The 17,531-nt window shown below is 46.6% G+C and overlaps 1 protein-coding gene across 1 annotated transcript in view; it reads left to right on the top strand.

The window, feature by feature from the left end:
* Positions 1 to 17,531, top strand: part of RCL1 (RNA terminal phosphate cyclase like 1) — a 534,592-nt gene that overhangs the window by 61,430 nt on the left and 455,631 nt on the right. Inside the window, exon 2 of the mRNA XM_069625721.1 lies at positions 11,335 to 11,406. Within this exon, the coding sequence (XP_069481822.1) occupies positions 11,335 to 11,406 (72 nt within the window). The remainder of the gene's footprint in view (positions 1 to 11,334; positions 11,407 to 17,531) is intronic.

Genomic DNA, 17,531 nt, shown 5'->3' with positions numbered 1-17,531 from the left:
GAACAGGAAGAGGGTCAAGAGGCCGGCCAAGAGCTGCAGGGAAGGAGGGAGGGAGTGGGTGTGCCAATGAGTAGAATCCCGGCAGAGGTCATTGGCGGCACACCACTCCTGGATAGCAGACACAGAGAGGAGGGAAGGAGAGGAGGAGGCCGAGGGTAGCCTGAAAATGAGCTTGGCATCAACTGCATAGCACTGAAAACTGGGGCGGAGAGCGGCGATGCAGTGGGATAGGCGTGCCAGGTATTGGTTGAACAGCCAGGGAGAGATGTTAGATCCCCGGGGGACACCACAAGTAGAGAAAAAGTAATCGGAGTTGGACTTGGGAGGGTCGGTCGGAGAGGAAAGACGACAGCCATGCCAGAGCCTGATCAGTGATACCCAGTTTATCACGGAGATGGTTGAGCAGGATAGCATGGTTGACCGTATCGAAGGCAGAAGAGAGATCAAACAAGATGAGGACACACAGGGTGTTTGGGTCAAGGTTGGAGAGCAGGTCTTGACGGATGTTCAGGAGAGCAGTTTCCGTGCTTCTGGCAGCTCTGAAGCCAGACTGATGGTCACGAAGTCAACCAACAGATTCAGTGTGAAGATTAAGCCGGGAGATGGCCAGTTTCTCCAGGAGCTTGCCAAGGAAGGGAGTGATGGAGATTGGGCAGGAGGGGTCGGCAGAGGGTTTCTTAAGAAGGTGTACAAGGGAGTGCTTCAGGGGGGATGGGAAGACTCCAGTGGCGAAGGAGTGATTGCAGAAATCGGCCAGGGCATGAGCCAGGGAGTGGATGTGGTCCTTCATAGTTTTGGAGGAACAGGGGTGAACCTGTTTCGACAAGACTTTCATTGATTGGACTTGTCTAGAAACCTCGTCAGCATAGAAAAGGGGAAAGGCAGAGAAGGAGGGAGTGGCTGCAGAATGGCCAGAGGAGGAGCAGGGGATGGAGGGAGGGAGGCGATAGTAGGAGAGTGAGGACAGGATGTCCTGAGTTTTTGAAATGAAGTAAGAAGCCAGTGCCGTGCAGAGGGCCTGGGAAGGTACAGGGAGGTAGAGACTGCGGCAGGATTGGCTAATTCCTTGCCGATTTTAAAGCGTTCAGCCGAGTTGTTAGATGCTGCAGAGATGCGGGCTTGGATACGAGCTCTCTTCTTGGTGAGGACGGAGAGTCGGTATTGCCTTTTCAGCTGGCGGCAGGCCAGTTTGTCAGAGGATGAACATGAAGCACTCCATTTCCTCTCGGCCACCCTGCAATTGCGTTTTAGGGTGACGAGATCTGAGTCATACCAGGAGTTGCACTTGGCTTTGGGCTTCAGGCGGATTCTCATGACGGGGGCAAGGATGTCAAGAGTATCAGATATAGAGGAGTGGAGTATGGAGGAGGCTATGTCAGGGTGAAAGTCAGCCAAAGGGGGATGAGGGGGTGAGAGGTTGGTGGTGAAAGCCTCAACTGACATGTGCTTCATGGGTCGGATGACCGAGGAGGTGGGTGGCAGTGATGGAGGTGGCTTGGCCTGGGGGGTAGGGAGGGTGAGGTGGGAGGATAGGAGAAAGTGATCACTCCAGGAGAGAGGAGTGGAGAGGGGGACAGAGAGGGGAAGGTCAGAGGAGATCAGAACATCGAGTTCAGGGAGGTAGGAAGTATGCAGTATGAGTCGGGCCAGAGGGGAGAATGGTGAGTGAGAGAGAATCACAAAGGTCGCGAAAGTGTCCCGAGTGGGGACAGGAGGCATCCAGGTGGATGTTGATGTCTCCAAGGAGGAATGGAGTGGTTGTTGCCAGGAGTGATGAGGAGAGGTGAGTGATGAGGAGAGGTCAGCCCACTCGGAGAGAAAGGAAGAAATCTGACCAGGTGGACGATGGATAGTAGCCACAGTAAGGGAATGGCTTGGGAAGAGAGAGAGAGAGAGAGCCGGCAGATGAGGCATTCAAAAGAGGAGTAGGGCTGCGTAGGAGTGATAGAGGCAGGAATCAACTCAGGGAAGATGAGGGCTACACCCCCGCCAGATCTGTTGGGCCTGGGCGCAGAGAGGATCTTGTAGCCGTCAGATAGGAGCGTGTCAAAGCTGGTGACAGAGCTGGCCGTGAACCATGTCTCAGTGAGACTGAGGACATCAAGGTCAAGTTCTTCAAGAAGGCAGCAGATATCAGAGGAATGTTTGACAGCAGAGCGAGAGTTAAGAGTGGCAATGTGGAGCAGGTTGCCATCCTTGAAGGACTTCCGGGGAGGGGTACAGATTAAAGGTATGCCCTGCGGAGGTGTAGAAGGAGCCAGGGAGGGGGAAGGCAAGATAGCCGAGGAAAGGGGAGGGGGGACAGCAGGAGAAGAAAGGAAGTTGATGAGGCGTGGGAAGCGTCTATCAAAGAGGTGAAGGTTGGCCTGAGGGCCTTGGACCAAGACGGTCCCATTAGAGTAAACCTTAATGATGACCTTAGAGGAGTGGAAGGAGGCCAAGAGGACGTCCCAACGGGTGCCACCATTAATAGGAGAAGAGCAGAAAGGAGACAGCACAGAGACCATATGAAGGGTCCATATGTCAGGCGAAGGCACGACAAAGAGGATGTCGGTGAGAGTTTCCTTGGAGGAGGCACTGGTGTAGGTGTCGGCGATAAGGGAGGCCTGGGTGGGAGGCCTGGTTTGGAGACCAGGATGTCCTTTTTAAATTTATTCCTACCAGATTTAGTAAGGAGAGCAGGATAGTCGATAGAGAAGTAGTCAGAAAAGATGGGAGAGAGAGAGCACCATAGAGTAGGTGAGAGAGGGGGAGACACTGGCGAGAGTAGGCCGACAAGATAGCGACAATCAAGTTGCGCAATAAGACAGACTCTGAGGGTTAAAGAGCTCAGAAATGCTCAACTTTAGAACCGGTGAGAAGCCACATAAGTTTGAGAATCCTGAAAGGGGAGAAAAAGGCCTAATTTTCACAGTGCAAATATTTTAAATACAGAAACAGTGCGTATTACAGCAACATGTGGAGAAGCCACCTAAGTTTGAGAATCCTGAAAGTGGCTCGGCTCTACCAATGAATTCTCTACCTTTTGTAATCTCTTTAGAATGGCCTATAACTAAAGATGTGATGAGAGGCGATGTTGCATGCTGTGACATGGCAAAGTGGGACATGATGAAACCTGGTCTCAAAATCCAGCTTCCCCATTTCACTAATTACATAATTCTGTGAAATCGTTTTACTATGTTATGTGGGACAGTTTCCTGGGGTCTGGCTCCAAGAGGCCACAAACCTAACTGAAGGACCTGTTGCATATAAGGAAAGTAATGGCAATAATGTCTACTACATATGCTGAAGAATGTGTGGGAGGGGAGAAGTTGGGGCTGCTGCATTGCCTATGCCTTGAATGCCTATCATCATCATTTGACGGATCATCTTCTGCAGGCTGCTCACTGGGAAGAGCATCGCGTGGAAACAGAGGTAACCATCTGGAGCGGGTTTCAGGTGATCCACAGAAACTTACCTGGTACCTCTCTTGGGTGGTAATGTGGGTAGGACAGCAGTTCTAGAGCCTTTCACTCAGATTACTTGCACTGCTGGTCTGTGGCCAAACAGTTTTATCATGGATCTTCTCCAGGACCCAATCTCCTGCTTTGAGAGAATTTCCAGGACTGGCCTCAGCAGCTTCCATCTGGAGGGATTCCCTCAGCAGCGTTGCTGCCAGCAGTTGCTCTTGCCTGGATAGGGGGCTGGGAAGAGTATGCAGATCAGGCATAAACATCTTTCTCCCAAACAAGAGTTCAAATGGAGTCCTATTGTTGCATAGAGACTGGCGTGGTAAATTATTTAAACTCCTGATCACTAAGGGCACATGGTGTACCCAGTTACCTCCAAGTTACAGAATGCATTTAGTCGGGCACGCTTTTATGGACTGGTTGGCTCTCTCCACAATTCTGTTAGTTTCAGCTCGGAAAGGATGGGAAAATTGCTGGAGCTCTGTTCCCCATGCCTCTAGTGCTTTTCTCAGAGCCTGCCCCGAAAAAGCTGGACCATTATCATGCAACGTTTGAGTTTCCGTCATAGCTACTACACCCGTAAGTGCATGTATGACTAATTTGCAGTCTTCTTTCTTTTGAGGAATCATCCAGGTGAACCTAGTGCAAGAATCCACTATTACTAGAATGTACTTGTACTAATTTATTGCTGGTAGTGGGCGTATGTGATCCATATATTGGATCTCAAAAGGCGAGGCTGCCTTTCTTAAAGGAACCTGCTTAGGTTTTTGTTGTGGTCCACAGTTTTCTTCAAGCATGTATCACAGTTTGCTATATATTTTCACCTGTTATCGTAGCCCTGGCCACCAGTACCGGTCAAGGAGTAGCTGTGCAGTTGCACTCGCCCCAAAACGGGCGGATGCAAGTCCAGCGTTCGTGGCTGCAATCGGCTTTTCCCCGTCTGCTCTATTAGGGATTAATCCTTGAATATGATCCCCTTGTTTCATAGGAATTGTGACTATTGCTTTGTTATTTTCAATGTCATATAATTACTGGGGAAACCTTTTGGCCTAGGTACAATACCTAAAAAATAAAAAAAAAAAAAAAAAGGGCCTCTTTAATTCCTCATCCATTGCAGTCGCTGAGCGAGTTATGGCTGCTATCGTTTTTCTCACTGTGTGCTCTTTGGCATATTTATCTGCCAATGCATTGCCTGTGCTATGAATGGGCCCTTTAGTATGTGCTCTTGTGTGCATCACCCATAGCAAATGGCAAATCTGTTTAAGATCCCAAACCTGCTTCCAGGGTTGCCTGGAAGCAATAGTTGTATACCAATGCAAATCAGTGTTTGTAAGCCCTGACAATGTAATCTGAGACTACTAGTGTGGGCTTCCCTGCATCTGCATAGCGCAATGCAAGCAATAATCCATGAGGTTAGATGCCTCTGCTGGAGGGGGAAGCTACGATTTCCATAATACATAACAGAAGAAAAGGTAAGCGACAATACGAGGACAGACAAAATGAAGGAAAAGTAAAGCAAGAGGGCAAGTTGAAAGGGAGTAGTGGAGGGAACAGTAAAAAGGCAAGAGGACGAGGTGGTGGAAGAATTAAGTTAATTTATCACTCAGAGTATTCATTAATTTACACACAGGCGGGATGTTTCTTGAAAACAACGTTTGTCCAGTCATTAAAAGGATCACTGAAGCCTTTTTTAACCACCTGCAGTGGTGTTTAAATATTGCCTGGTTTCAATTTTCTGAGATGGGATATGTGATTAATGTAGCTGGAAATATAATAGTTTGGAGTGGGCAGGGGGTATAGTGCAGAAGACAAGTTGATGAATACGTAAATATCAAGGGACCATTGAAACATAACCAGTCCACTCCAACTCCAAAATAGACTGTAGGAGGCGTTATTTGATACATTTCTATGAAGAATGATCCCGGTCTTTGGCCAGAAGGTTATGCAATAAGTCGGGACACACCAAATACAGCGCTAGTGGCAAATGGCTCCTTTTGATTGTTTCTTGGTCGGTGTCTGCTGAAATTATAGCGTACCCCAATAAAGGGGTACATCAAGGTAGACAACCTGGAGGGGAAAATGTGTATATTGTAGCAAGAGCTACATAAGTATGCTGTAGTAACAATCTGGAACACTCTGTAGAAGGAAGGACAGAAAATATTTATGCAAACCAATGGGGGGGGGGGGACATCTAATGGCCCAGTAACATCATTGTTGTAACGCCATGTACATGACCACTCTGTTAGAGGACCTACATAGTTCCTTCTTAATTTACTTTCAAAAGAGTAAGAGGAAAAGAGAAATTTGCAATATTGGGAGCATTCCCTGGTTCATTTCAGATTGTGAAAAAAATTGACTAATCCCAGGACAGAATTTAAGTTTTGAAGCGCAAAGTTGGCGAGCTGTACTAATGGAGAGCTTGAGAATTCTTGGAATAAGACGTAAAGACTGTGAACTGGGGGGAGGGACCAGTTAAGGTTAAGGTTGTAGACTATGAATGGACATGCTGCAAATCAATCCTCCTGCAAGCAGAGCCAAATGGGCTTTTTTCAGGAATTGCTGGCTCTACCTAGATGGTATACGTGGAAAGACTGTAAATACTTTGGCAAGGTTTAGCTAAGTTAACCTGTTTATGCAATACACCAAAGTCAGAAATCCAAGGGCTGAGTTGGTGAATGTCGTATAGTGGGGAGAGACTATAGGCCAAATTAATTCACAAAAACGTTCTTAGTATTTTGACTTGTGCCATCTGCATGTTTTCCGGGCACACTAGATTGCTCTGAAACAGTGGGGATGGGAGAGAGGGGGAGAAAAAACAACTTATTCTGTGGTTGTAGGCAGTGGCTCTGGTTGCATTAAACTCTCAAGACTGCACACTTGGGGAGACGAGGGTGGAGGGGAGAATCCGGGATGGGGTAGCTTTGTGATTCCACATCAACTCTGACTAGTGCTGCTGTCCAGATGACCCATTACAGCAAGTGGCTAATTTTCTCTTCCTGTGGATGGAGTGTCCCGTACATGGGCAGTTGTGTCTGTGCAGCTGATGGTCTGTACTGGTTGGTGAGGACCGGTCTGTATTCAAGGTGCCCAGGAGGGTGTCCCACATAGACTCATTTCTGTAGACTGTGCCTGCACTGCTTCAACAGGTGTCTGTGATGTACTGCCTGGTGTGCCTCCTGCATTCTTGTGCCAATTGATGTACAATCACTGTGGAAATGCATTGTTGCACATCTGCATAGTTTCTTTGCCTTGTGATGCTTACAGCAAGATTTCCTCCTCCAAGATGCTAAGCAACCACTTTTACTTTGAAGTGCGTGCCCACAAAGGAAGCCAGCAGGCATTTATGTTCAAATCCAGTACTCGCAGATAACCACGCAAGGTTGAAAGCCGGTCACCCGCTAGTTGTATGACACGTTAGATTCACCTCACAAAACACGGGCCATTACCATGTTGGTCAGGTTGAACTCGAGAAAGTACCCCAGAGGGGAGAGCCTCCTTTTAGGGATGCGTTAATGTGTAACCCGCTTGGTGTCCTCAAAAGGTTGTAGTGCAGAACAAACATTGGAGAGCAACTGCTGCTGAGGTGCTAAAAATGCCCCATCAAGAGCATGCTATGAGCGTTGCGGTAATCTGCAATGACATTGCACTGCTCATGTATGCTTTACAGAGTTCAAATTGGTGGCTGCTTAGGTCTTCAGGTTGTGCAGTGGCAACAACGTGTTAGCACCGTTCGTGTTTGGCTAAAAGGGAAGCTGATCCTCTGAGCCACAACAACAATTTCTCTTACAGGTTCGTTATTTCTGATAAACTGTATCCCCATGAGGTGAACGACATATGTAAAGCAGGGGAAGTGCATTATCTTGCCATTTTCTTAGGCAGCAAGGAGAGTTGATGTATTGTCGTCTGCAACAAAGTCCATGTGGAGGCGCCAGGGTCTTGGCCACTTTGCTCCCCACCGTTCCCCTCCCCCTTCCCCCGAACGTCAACTGCCCCCGTGGCTTGTGTGCTGAAACACTTTTTGCACAACTTTGTCAGGTGTTGAAGTGCGCACAGCTGCTGCTCCCTTGCCTCTGGTCTTTTGGAGAAAGGAAAAAACGCTGTTTACTGCAACAGCTATGTAGTCCAAGCTTTAACTAATGGCCCCCGTGTCCATGGAGAAGTGGAAAAAGTAAGTAGCAACGCCATAGCCACATTGGCATCGAGCAAACACTGTCTCTCATGGGACTTAAACTATTTCTGACCATGCACACATTTTTCAATAACGCTGCTCTGATGCAATGGAGAAGTGGGCAGGGACATCCCAATGTGCTGCTAGGGTATGGTACTGCAAACATGTTTTAAGTTCTTCCTGTTTATGCCTTACACTGCTGCATATTGGTCACCATAGAGGTGGTAGCCAAGTTTGTGTTTGCCTTCCCTCAGCACACTGTTTTCCGGCATTTGCATGTGACCAAATTCAGTTGCTGTTAATTCTTTGAGAAGTATTGCAGCACGTTTTTCGTAGTTGGCTAGCAGCATGAAGGCTGGCTGGATTCATGTGCGTGTGGTGGTGCTGGTGGAGTTCAGGGTCTTCCATATTAATGAGACCTGCTTTCTGATCCGCAACAGGGCGTCCGTATACACATTGGGGTTGGGGGGGGCGCGATCTTCTAGTAATATTGGTGGTGTCGTTCTCTTCACCCATCTCGGAGTCACTTCTTTTCCAACAACAATGTTGGTTTCTGTTTGGGGCTCTAATGAAGCATAAGCCTTTTCTAGATCATAATTACTGTCTGACTCAGTGTATTGTGGCAGCAGTGATCTTTTATTTTCAGTCTCTTCATGCTGTTAAAGTACTCCTGTGTCGTTCTTCCCTGATGAGATGATCTTCACACCTCAAACCTCTGCACCCAAGATGCTGGGTGACTAAAAGCGCAGCCTCCTCTGATGGTATTGGTGGATACTCCTAGACTAGGAGTGTCGGTATCGGCTAATAATGTCCCCATACATGTTTGTTTATTAAGGTATCCTTTTGTCCCCATAAATTAATGTCCCCATACACAATGTCGCTGGGATAAGCCATTGGTAGCATTATATATGGTGACATTATGTATGGGGACGGGTTGCAGGGATGTCCCCTGCTCCAATAAAAAAAAGAAAACTGGGGTTGCAGGGATCCCCTGCATGTTCAATGTAGTAATGACAGGGGTCATTTTTGCAGGGACATTATTACATGGAACCGGAATGTCCTAGACGTGGTACAATACCTGTGTATTTTCTTGTACTGGCGTGTGCTTCTCTGAGCGACTCCTGACATGCGAGTGTGGTGGGACGGGACTTGTATGATGCCCTTAGTTGACTACATGCAATTCGAGCCTCCACCAGTCCACACCTCAAGTGCTGCTGCAGGAGTGAAAAGACAATGAGCAGCAAGTCTTCACCTGACTCTCGCTAGTTTGTGTACAGACTTAGTGTTCAAAATGTATCCAACTGTGTGCCACCCACCGTGTCCCAGATTCTTTGCTGCTCATTGCCAGCAAAACCAGGTGAGCATGCTGCCCCCGCTCCCCACCCTTATGACTACCATCAGGGATTCTCAGATCCTCCTCCCTGGTATCACTATGGCCCGTTTCTCCTCTACGTGCTTCAAGTGACTGACACTGTCTGGTGTCACCCAGGCTCACCCCCCCATGCCCCCAGCCTCGGTAGATGGCACCCACTTCAATTCAGTGAAGGAATTGCACAGCACTGAGTAAAGCAACTCTAAATGTCATTTTTTTATTGGGTTCCAGTCACTCACTACTTCCACCTACGCCTCTCCCTACAGTTCCTTTTAACATCCCTACATTTCTCTAAATATGCTAATCCTTGCTGAAAGCTGCCTCAGACTAAATGGTCGCTCCAGCCATGGCGTCCCTTAAGGCCATGTGGAGGAACCTCAGTCAAACCTCTCCAAAGGTTTATTCTTGATGAAACGCCCACGTTGAATTATTTGTATGTGTTGTGGGAAAGGAGGCTCGATAGTAGCCTTCTCGAATTCTACAGGTTGCGTTCAGAGAGTTGGAACTGTAGGGAGAAAGCCAAGTGACTTTTATGTTCTTTTTGTGAGGAAAGACTTCATCCTGTGTAGTACCACTTCTATTCTCCTAACTAAGGATCTGTGGTTGACCGTGTCGGAGATAACCGAGCATATGCTGGCAGGGTAGTTTTACTGTCTGGTGATGAGGCCGTCCCAGATGGATCAGAGTGCTGGTTTTGTTTGTTGCATTGGCCCGAATCCTACTTGTGCATGATATAAAATGTTGTTGCCCTCTACATGTTACAGGATTTGCCTTTTTGTATGTAGCTTCCTAGGATATTAGCTGGGTGGGGTAGGATGGAAGGTAGTGGGATCCTGCAGGCCTAGGGTGGCATTTTTGGGCAGCGGTTTAATGTGTGCATGCTTGAAGGATCTTGGTACAATTCTCGATTCCAATAGAGTCCTAGAGAGGATCTCTGCAGATTTCAAGGTTAGGGGTACACTGGGAAGCCATTACTTTCACCAGTTTTTTTGAACTTCACTTCAGTGATTAGGTTGAATTGATTGCACATTGCGTTTGTGATTGGGCAGGCATTGGTAGAGATGTCATAAAGTTCTATCAGCCTGTGCTCTGTGTGTTTGGCTTGCTGGATGTTTTTCTGTTTATTTTGGAAGTGCTTGATGATGCTCAATTCCTGGGGAATTGTGGGTGGGGGGGCGGGGTTACCTGGTTTGTTGCATGATGTAGGGTTTCTCGTTTCGTGGAATATTTTGAAAAATACCCTTCTGTGGCTAGATTGCTGTTCTGATGTGTTGTGTATAGTGACTGCTTTTGGCCTTTTATTATTGCTAGATTGGACACTGCATTCTGTTTGATGTGCTGCTTGTCTTTTTGCTTGGAATTTTTACTCCAAAACTGTTCTATTTTTCGGTTTGTTTATTCAAGGTTCTTCGAGGATATAGATGCTATGTGTTTTTAATTCTATGCAAAGGTGTTAAGTTATAGTGGTGTAATGATGTCCAGTGGGCCAGAAGTGTAATTCTGGCGCATCTGTTTTCTTCCAGGAGTGAGAAATGCGTTTCTTGTGGATTTGGTTTGGTTTCCTATAGTAGTATTCAGAGTTTTTCCAGAAGAAGTGTTTTTGTCAGGTCTGGATATAATCGCCATAGAGGTCCGCATACTTTCCTCCTGGCTACGCCAAATGAAGTGATTATAGTTGATGGTTGAGGGGAAAAATCGGGAGAAAACACGTAGCCATGCCACAGTGTTCTCCCAGGGTGAGGTTAAGAAGATGGGAGAAAGGTAGCCGCAAAAAATAGGCCCGAGAAAACTTGTCACACTTGCACCAGCTTCCCATGCACCATACTTTATAGTGGATGGCAGCTGAAGGCTCATGTCGTCAATCTCTGTGCCTGAAGTTGTTGCACCTAGGGCTCTTAGCAGCATTTTGATTAGATTTCACGCAGGTGAGGCATCCAAGGTACATATGGGAGCTTAATTAGCTACAGAGTGGCAATGATATGGCACAGTATGCCAGTCGCCTAAAATATGACACCATTCTTATGTAGTCACTTCTTTAATCTAATGTGGACTGCTTTTAAATGTTTACTTGCTATTCAGCCTTTGATTTATATTGAGTTCTTGCGTAAAGTTCAATTAAAAAAAAGTTTTTGTCCCACAATGCCAACTTCTCGGCCACCTCAAAAGCAGGCATTTTGTATTAGTGGGCCATTCTGTACTGAGCCAATACTATCCATTGTCTTGTGAATGCCAGCGTTTTGTTCTGGATCTCAACGTTTTATAAAGTGCATCAACCATAAGGCTATTGTTTAATGTCTGTATTTAGCTGTCATTCGAGTAAAGGCTGATCTTTTTTTCTGTTTCAGATTTTGAAGCAAGTTTTATCAGACTTATTGATAAAGTGACAAATGGGTCCAGAATTGAAATAAACGAGACTGGTAAGATCATCTATTAATGTTTTTTCTTAACAATGTTCTATGTCTAGGCATGAGCATTCGCTTGTTTGTTCCTCACTTAACCTATCGTCGTATGTATGCAAAAGCGGCAGGCAGGATGGGTGGACCCCTCACCAAGGCAGAAAATATAGAAAAAAACTAGTCCACTTAAAAAATGGTGTTCTTTTTTCAATGAGACACAAAAATTGGCAATTTGCATTTGTGAGAGGCATCAGCCCCTTGGGACACTTAAGCCGGGGGTGTGGGGGCCTGGTGTTACAGATTTGCCAATCCTTGATTATATGTGTGTGCGTGCTTACAGAGTGGCACAACTAGATGGTTTTAAAGCTGTAAATACACTTCCAAAGGATTGATGCATGTGAGCCAGTAGTTTGGTGTCCGCAAGTACAGTTTCTGATCTATATATGTGAATGGGTGCAAAAACATATTGTGTATACTCCAGTGTACATTGAGCACCACTCTGTGCTCCAGATAAGATTTAGAAGTGGGAGTATTGTACTCCCAAAAGTTGCGAGTAAAATGATTTTTTTATGGGAGTGAAAATGTAAGTGATCTAAATAAGTAATAGGTGGGCACCACCAGTTATTTAAGTACACTTGTACTTCATATTCATTTCAGTATTAGGTTCTCAAATTTTCAAAACGCAACACTTATCGGAAACACACTGGTAAAAGCTGTAGGCACTACAGAGAGAAATATAGACAACCCAAAGTTGCCCTTGGGATTCCTGGTGCTCACTTATTTCTAAAACATTTCGGCACCGTCTATATTACACTCCTTAATTCTTATATGTAATCCACAATTCATGGTAACATTTTCATAAAAACTGATTTATTCATCCACTCTTGTGAGAAGCAGACATTCGCAGATATACATGGGTCTAATAAGCCAATGCGTTTCAGACATTTATGCTAGTCTTCAGGGCGGAGACCCCTTTGATACATTGTCCCAAAAAAATGCAAACATCGAAGAAGAAAAGAAAACAAAAAGGAAAGAAGAAAATATGAATCCAATCATATTTACAAGTTCTGCGTCAAAAAACTCTTCAAATTGCTATGATATAGTACCTTATGTCCTTCTGCTCATAAAGCAACTGTAGAAAACAAATACAATGAGTCTGGTTCCAATTTTGAATCCTCTAAGAGATTCAAAGTTATGGTATATTCACCTGCACCTCCTATAATGGCTATGCCAGTGGATTGTGTGCTGTTGTCCTGAAAAAGACCAATCTAAATGTGTACTGTGAAGCCTCAATGCCTGTGTAATACCCAACTTGCTCTAAACCGTCGGCGTAGTGTTAAACATACCCGATACTTGGAGGATTCAAAATTTTAAGCAGATTCCTTACGGGCCTTCACTATCTGCGGTTGCCACTGGGAGCAAGGAGTCTACAGCAAGGCGGACCAGAGGTCAGTGCTGCGTGGTGTGCAGTAATGCAGCTGGCAGCACTCGACTCCATTGGAGGCATTGAGGTGGAGTACAGAATGAAATGGTGAAGTTGGTGCCTTTTGGTTTTTCAGTTGTTATACGAGCAGGACATTAATGTACTATGCTATAGCAATTTGAGTTTTTTTTATGCAGAATGTGTAAATAATAATGTGGTTAATATTATAAGGGTCACAGCCCTGAAGACGGGTGTAAATGTCGGAAATGCATTGGCTTATTAGACCCACGTAGATCTGCAAATGTATACTTTTCACAAGATTGGATGAATACATCTGTTTTATTAAAATGTTATCATGAATTGTGGATTGCATATAAGAATTAAGGAGTGTATGATTCTACAAAGGTTTTGCTGAACAGAATATAAAAGTTGAAACTAAGATTTAGCTATGCGTTCTGTAGGGGAGGCATGGTATCACACGTATGATACAGACGCAATAGGTACAATTTGTAAAGCCTTTTATTGAAGTTTCTGGGGTTGGAAAACTCCTACTCTGCCCTATAACTAAGATGGGGTAGTCACCACCATAAAATAATAAACAAAACAGTACTCTTAGAGTCTGCCAAATAAAAATGGCTTGGTGGACCCAGAGGTCAGTGGTGTGCGGTAATGCAGCTGGCAGCACCCGACCCCCTTGTACCGCGTTGTTCGCGGATAGTGCACTGGGAGGAAAGAACTGAATGCTCCCAACTCCATTGAAGCCACTGAGGTGGAGTACAGAATGAAATGGTGAAGTTGGTGCCTCCATAAGAATTCCCCCGCCCTCACACAACGAGAAAGACTGCGGCACACGCGGTCTGACAAGGAGGACCCACCCCCGCCTAATAAAGTTTAAGGGCAGCTGCCCATAGAGAGCCCCTGACACACCAGCAGGTCTGCTGGCCCCCGCCACAACCAAGAAGAGAAAACTGAGCGGACTCTGCCAGCCGCGACTGCCGCTGGGTGCAAGAGGCTTACGGCGAGGCGGACCCAGAAGCCAGTGGCGTGCAGCGGCCTACCACAGCTGCTAGCACCCGACCCCGCGGTGCGTGCAGAAAGTGCACCATGAAGAAGGACCCGACTGCACCCAGCCCCGCTAAAGCCAGCGGTGTAGAGCGCAAAACGCAATTGTGCAGAGGGTGCATTTTGAGGACCCCTCCTCACCCAACAAGCATCAAAGACCGCAGCCTACACGGCCGGACAGGGAGGCCTCCCCTTCCTGATAAAATTCAAGGACAACAACCCATAGAGGGCCCTCAGCACACCCACGTGCCTGCTGGTCCCCACCATAACGTGAATTAAAAGAGAAAACTGAGCAGTCTCTTGTGGCGTTGAACACGCCAGAGCAGGTGGGGAAACCCAAATGAGTGACTCGACCTAATTGAAATCCCTCTGTAATAATTTCTACCCCATACTTAGGAGCCTGACCCTGCTGATCCCCAGGAAGCACACCATAAAGGATAGTGTACCCAGACCTACCATCACAGTGACAAAAAAAGCCCATACACAAGGTTAAGGGCTACTGAGGAGATCCTCACGAAACCAAGTGTGGGGAAGAGCGCTACAACCATATACAGAGCGGAATAATGTTGTCCAAACCACCAGTCACCAACAGCCAAACCACGTGCCGAAAGAAAACACCCATACACTCTAACAACACCTATCCTTGGAGCCCAGGCAACCCATAGCAACGCATAATGCCAGGCAACTAAGTAAAGACATTCCAACTTATCTTAATTACAGCTGAAGAGGTCCCGGCAAACAACCAGGCCCTGGAACCCATCTGCAATCATCCTCTGATATGTCCACTCAACACGATCTCGCAACCCAGCTTCTCCTAGTGCAAGTGGAAAAGAAAAAGTTGGAACCCACCATACAGAAGGCACGAAAAGGAAAGGCAGTGGGGAAAAGTGTGACCCTAAAATAGAAGATCAAAGAGATACTGAGGAACTGTTCCTGCCCCCAGGCATTCGGGTACACAATGGAATACCTCCCAAACCAATACTGCTGCGCCACAGGGAAGAGCAGAACTAAGGGCCCAAGCCAACAGAACGCAGGGGGGACACGACACTTCCTCTTCAGAGGCTTTAATACTGGCCCAGATCAGAACACACATATTGGGCCCACCCCATAGCACCAATGCTACCCCCCAAGGTCACATGAGAGTAAAGCAGAAACTAGCTCCATTTGCCTACACCTCTGTGCCTACTGGGACTAGCGACCTCAACATGGCAACCACAGACACTACGGCGAGTGAATCAGCTGCCACAAAAGGGGACATTGCTGCTCTATTAGAAGAAATAAAGAAAATGGGGGGCCAACATTGGAGGTAAATAGACAAGATTACACAGCGGCTGGACAACATGAAAGAAAGGCTTGAAGGTGTAGAAAATAACCAATCTTCCATAGACGCCCTGGAGGCACAGCTCAAATCGGAGGATGATGGAACTAGAACAACAGGAAGAAGATTTCAAACTTAAGCTCGGCAACTTGGAAAACAGGGAAAGACGGAACAACCTACGAATTTTTGGGATTCCGGAACGATAAGGGGAAACGGAGAGAGACCGGAGGAAAACCCTACATGACATTATCGAACTCCTAGTCGCCGACGATGCAATTGATGAACCTAAAACAGAGAGGATACACAGAGCTGGAGGCCCCCCCGGGCTGACCAAGATCCGTACTTGCCCGATTCCACCGCTTTCAGGATAAAACCAGGGTCCTTGAAAGAGCCAGAAGCAGCGAGACGATCACTCTAGGAGGGGCCCAGATCTCAATCTACCAAGATTTATCATTTATGACACTTGCACTCCGCCGGATGTGCGGACCTCTTACAAAGCACCTGAAAGAAACGAATATTCGATACAGGTGGGGATATCCCTTCTCCTTCTCCTTTGAATACGAGGGCAACAAAATTAAATTGAGATCGGAAAAAGAAATGAAGGCATGCATCTCCGAACTAATCGGACTGCGCACAGAAGAGGACAACCGGGAAGAACCAAGACGAGAAGATGGAGGATGGCGCATACAGGGCCCCAGGAGAAAACGTGTGAAAGGCTTGATGAAATACCGAAGAGGTAACGTTTCCCCGGAGGGAGACAACTGACCATCCACAAATATGGTAAGATGGCAATTATTCCAACGTAAAAGAAAGAGGCCTGATTGGAGAAGCATGTTTAGAACCACAACATGGTCAGGACACGGACATGAGAGGGGGGAGGACAGAAGTTGCTCAATTAAGACTGAGATGTCATATTAAGTAAGGGGCGTGAAGTAACGGTCCCCACAGGTGGTTCGATGCAGGACCAGTGTTACCACCCGGGTTCGATCGAACGCCACCAACTTGGGAGGGGAATGGGGAGGGAGGGGGGACAGACGATGGAAAAAGGTTGCAGCGTGATAGTTCAAATCACTCAAAACACTGTGGGACTCAATGGGCAAACAATCTACTGGTCATGGAATATAAATTATCACCCAACAAGAACAAATGATGGCATCATCTGATGATCCGAGGGGGAAGGGACTCCCTTAGGGTAGGGACACTTAATGTAAAAGGCTTGAACACACCAACCAAGAGGTCACTGGTAGCTAGGGAGTTCCGAAGATCCAAAATTGATATCCTCTTTCTACAGGAGACAAAGTATGCTAAGGGGGAGGAACGACAAATCCTTGGGAAGCAGGTAGGAAAGGAGTTTTGGGGCTCTGGTTCATTCAGGAAGGGTGGCGTTGGGATCCTGATTAGGACTGGAATTAACTTTGAGGTGGACAAGATATGGTTATTTGTAGGAGGGCACACCCTATTGATAACGGGAAAGGTTGCAAATGTAAATGTAACAATTGCCAGGATATACTCACACAAACCCCCCCACCCCCCCAACACTGGACAGGCTAGATTTCTTCCGAAAATGATTCCTAAAATAATGTTAGAAGCCTCCGGATACGTCATTTTAGGAGGGGACTTTAACCAGTGGGCAGACCCGGCCAAAGACTGGAAACCTGGCAACCCCGAAACGAGAAACCAGATCAGAGGCGACCGTACTGAATTAGACATGATGGACACTTAAGAAATGAAGGTTGTGTGGAGGATCATGCATCCAGACGATAGAGGTTACACTTTCTACTCTATCCCTCACAAAACATTTACCAGAATTGACCTCCTCGATACCACGACGCACTCAGAAATAATCCTGATAACATGGTCAGATCACGAAATGGTCCTGGTAGACATTAGATGGGAAAACATACTAGTCCTGGGAGGGAAGTGGCGGTGTAACGAGAGTCTCTGGAAAGATGTAGTTTTTAAGACCGAAATGGAGGCTGAAATGAATGAATATCTCAAACTGAACAATAACGGTGAGGTATCCAAGCAAATAGTCTGGGAAGCCGGGAAAGCCACTTGGAGGGGTATTTTAATACGATAAGGGTCCTCTAAGAAAAGGGAGCGAAAGATCATTGAACACAGACTCAAACGAAATATGTCAGCTGGAGTGGGACGTCGGGAGGAATCCGGAGGTAGATCCCGATAAAATGAAGAAAGCACAGCGGAAAAGGAGGAACTAAGGCTGTTGGAACACAAACAAATAGTGCGCAAGCTTCGACTCCTAAAACAGAAATTTTACGAAAAAGGGGACAAGGCCGGCGCACTACTAGTCGCCAGACTTAGAGAACAGAGGGCAGAGCGAAA

Source organism: Ambystoma mexicanum, chromosome 6p, assembly GCF_040938575.1.
Source record: "Ambystoma mexicanum isolate Mex_15411 chromosome 6p, UKY_AmexF1_1, whole genome shotgun sequence".
Taxonomy (NCBI): Eukaryota; Metazoa; Chordata; class Amphibia; order Caudata; family Ambystomatidae; genus Ambystoma; species Ambystoma mexicanum.
This window is presented reverse-complemented; position numbering and strand designations above follow the sequence as displayed.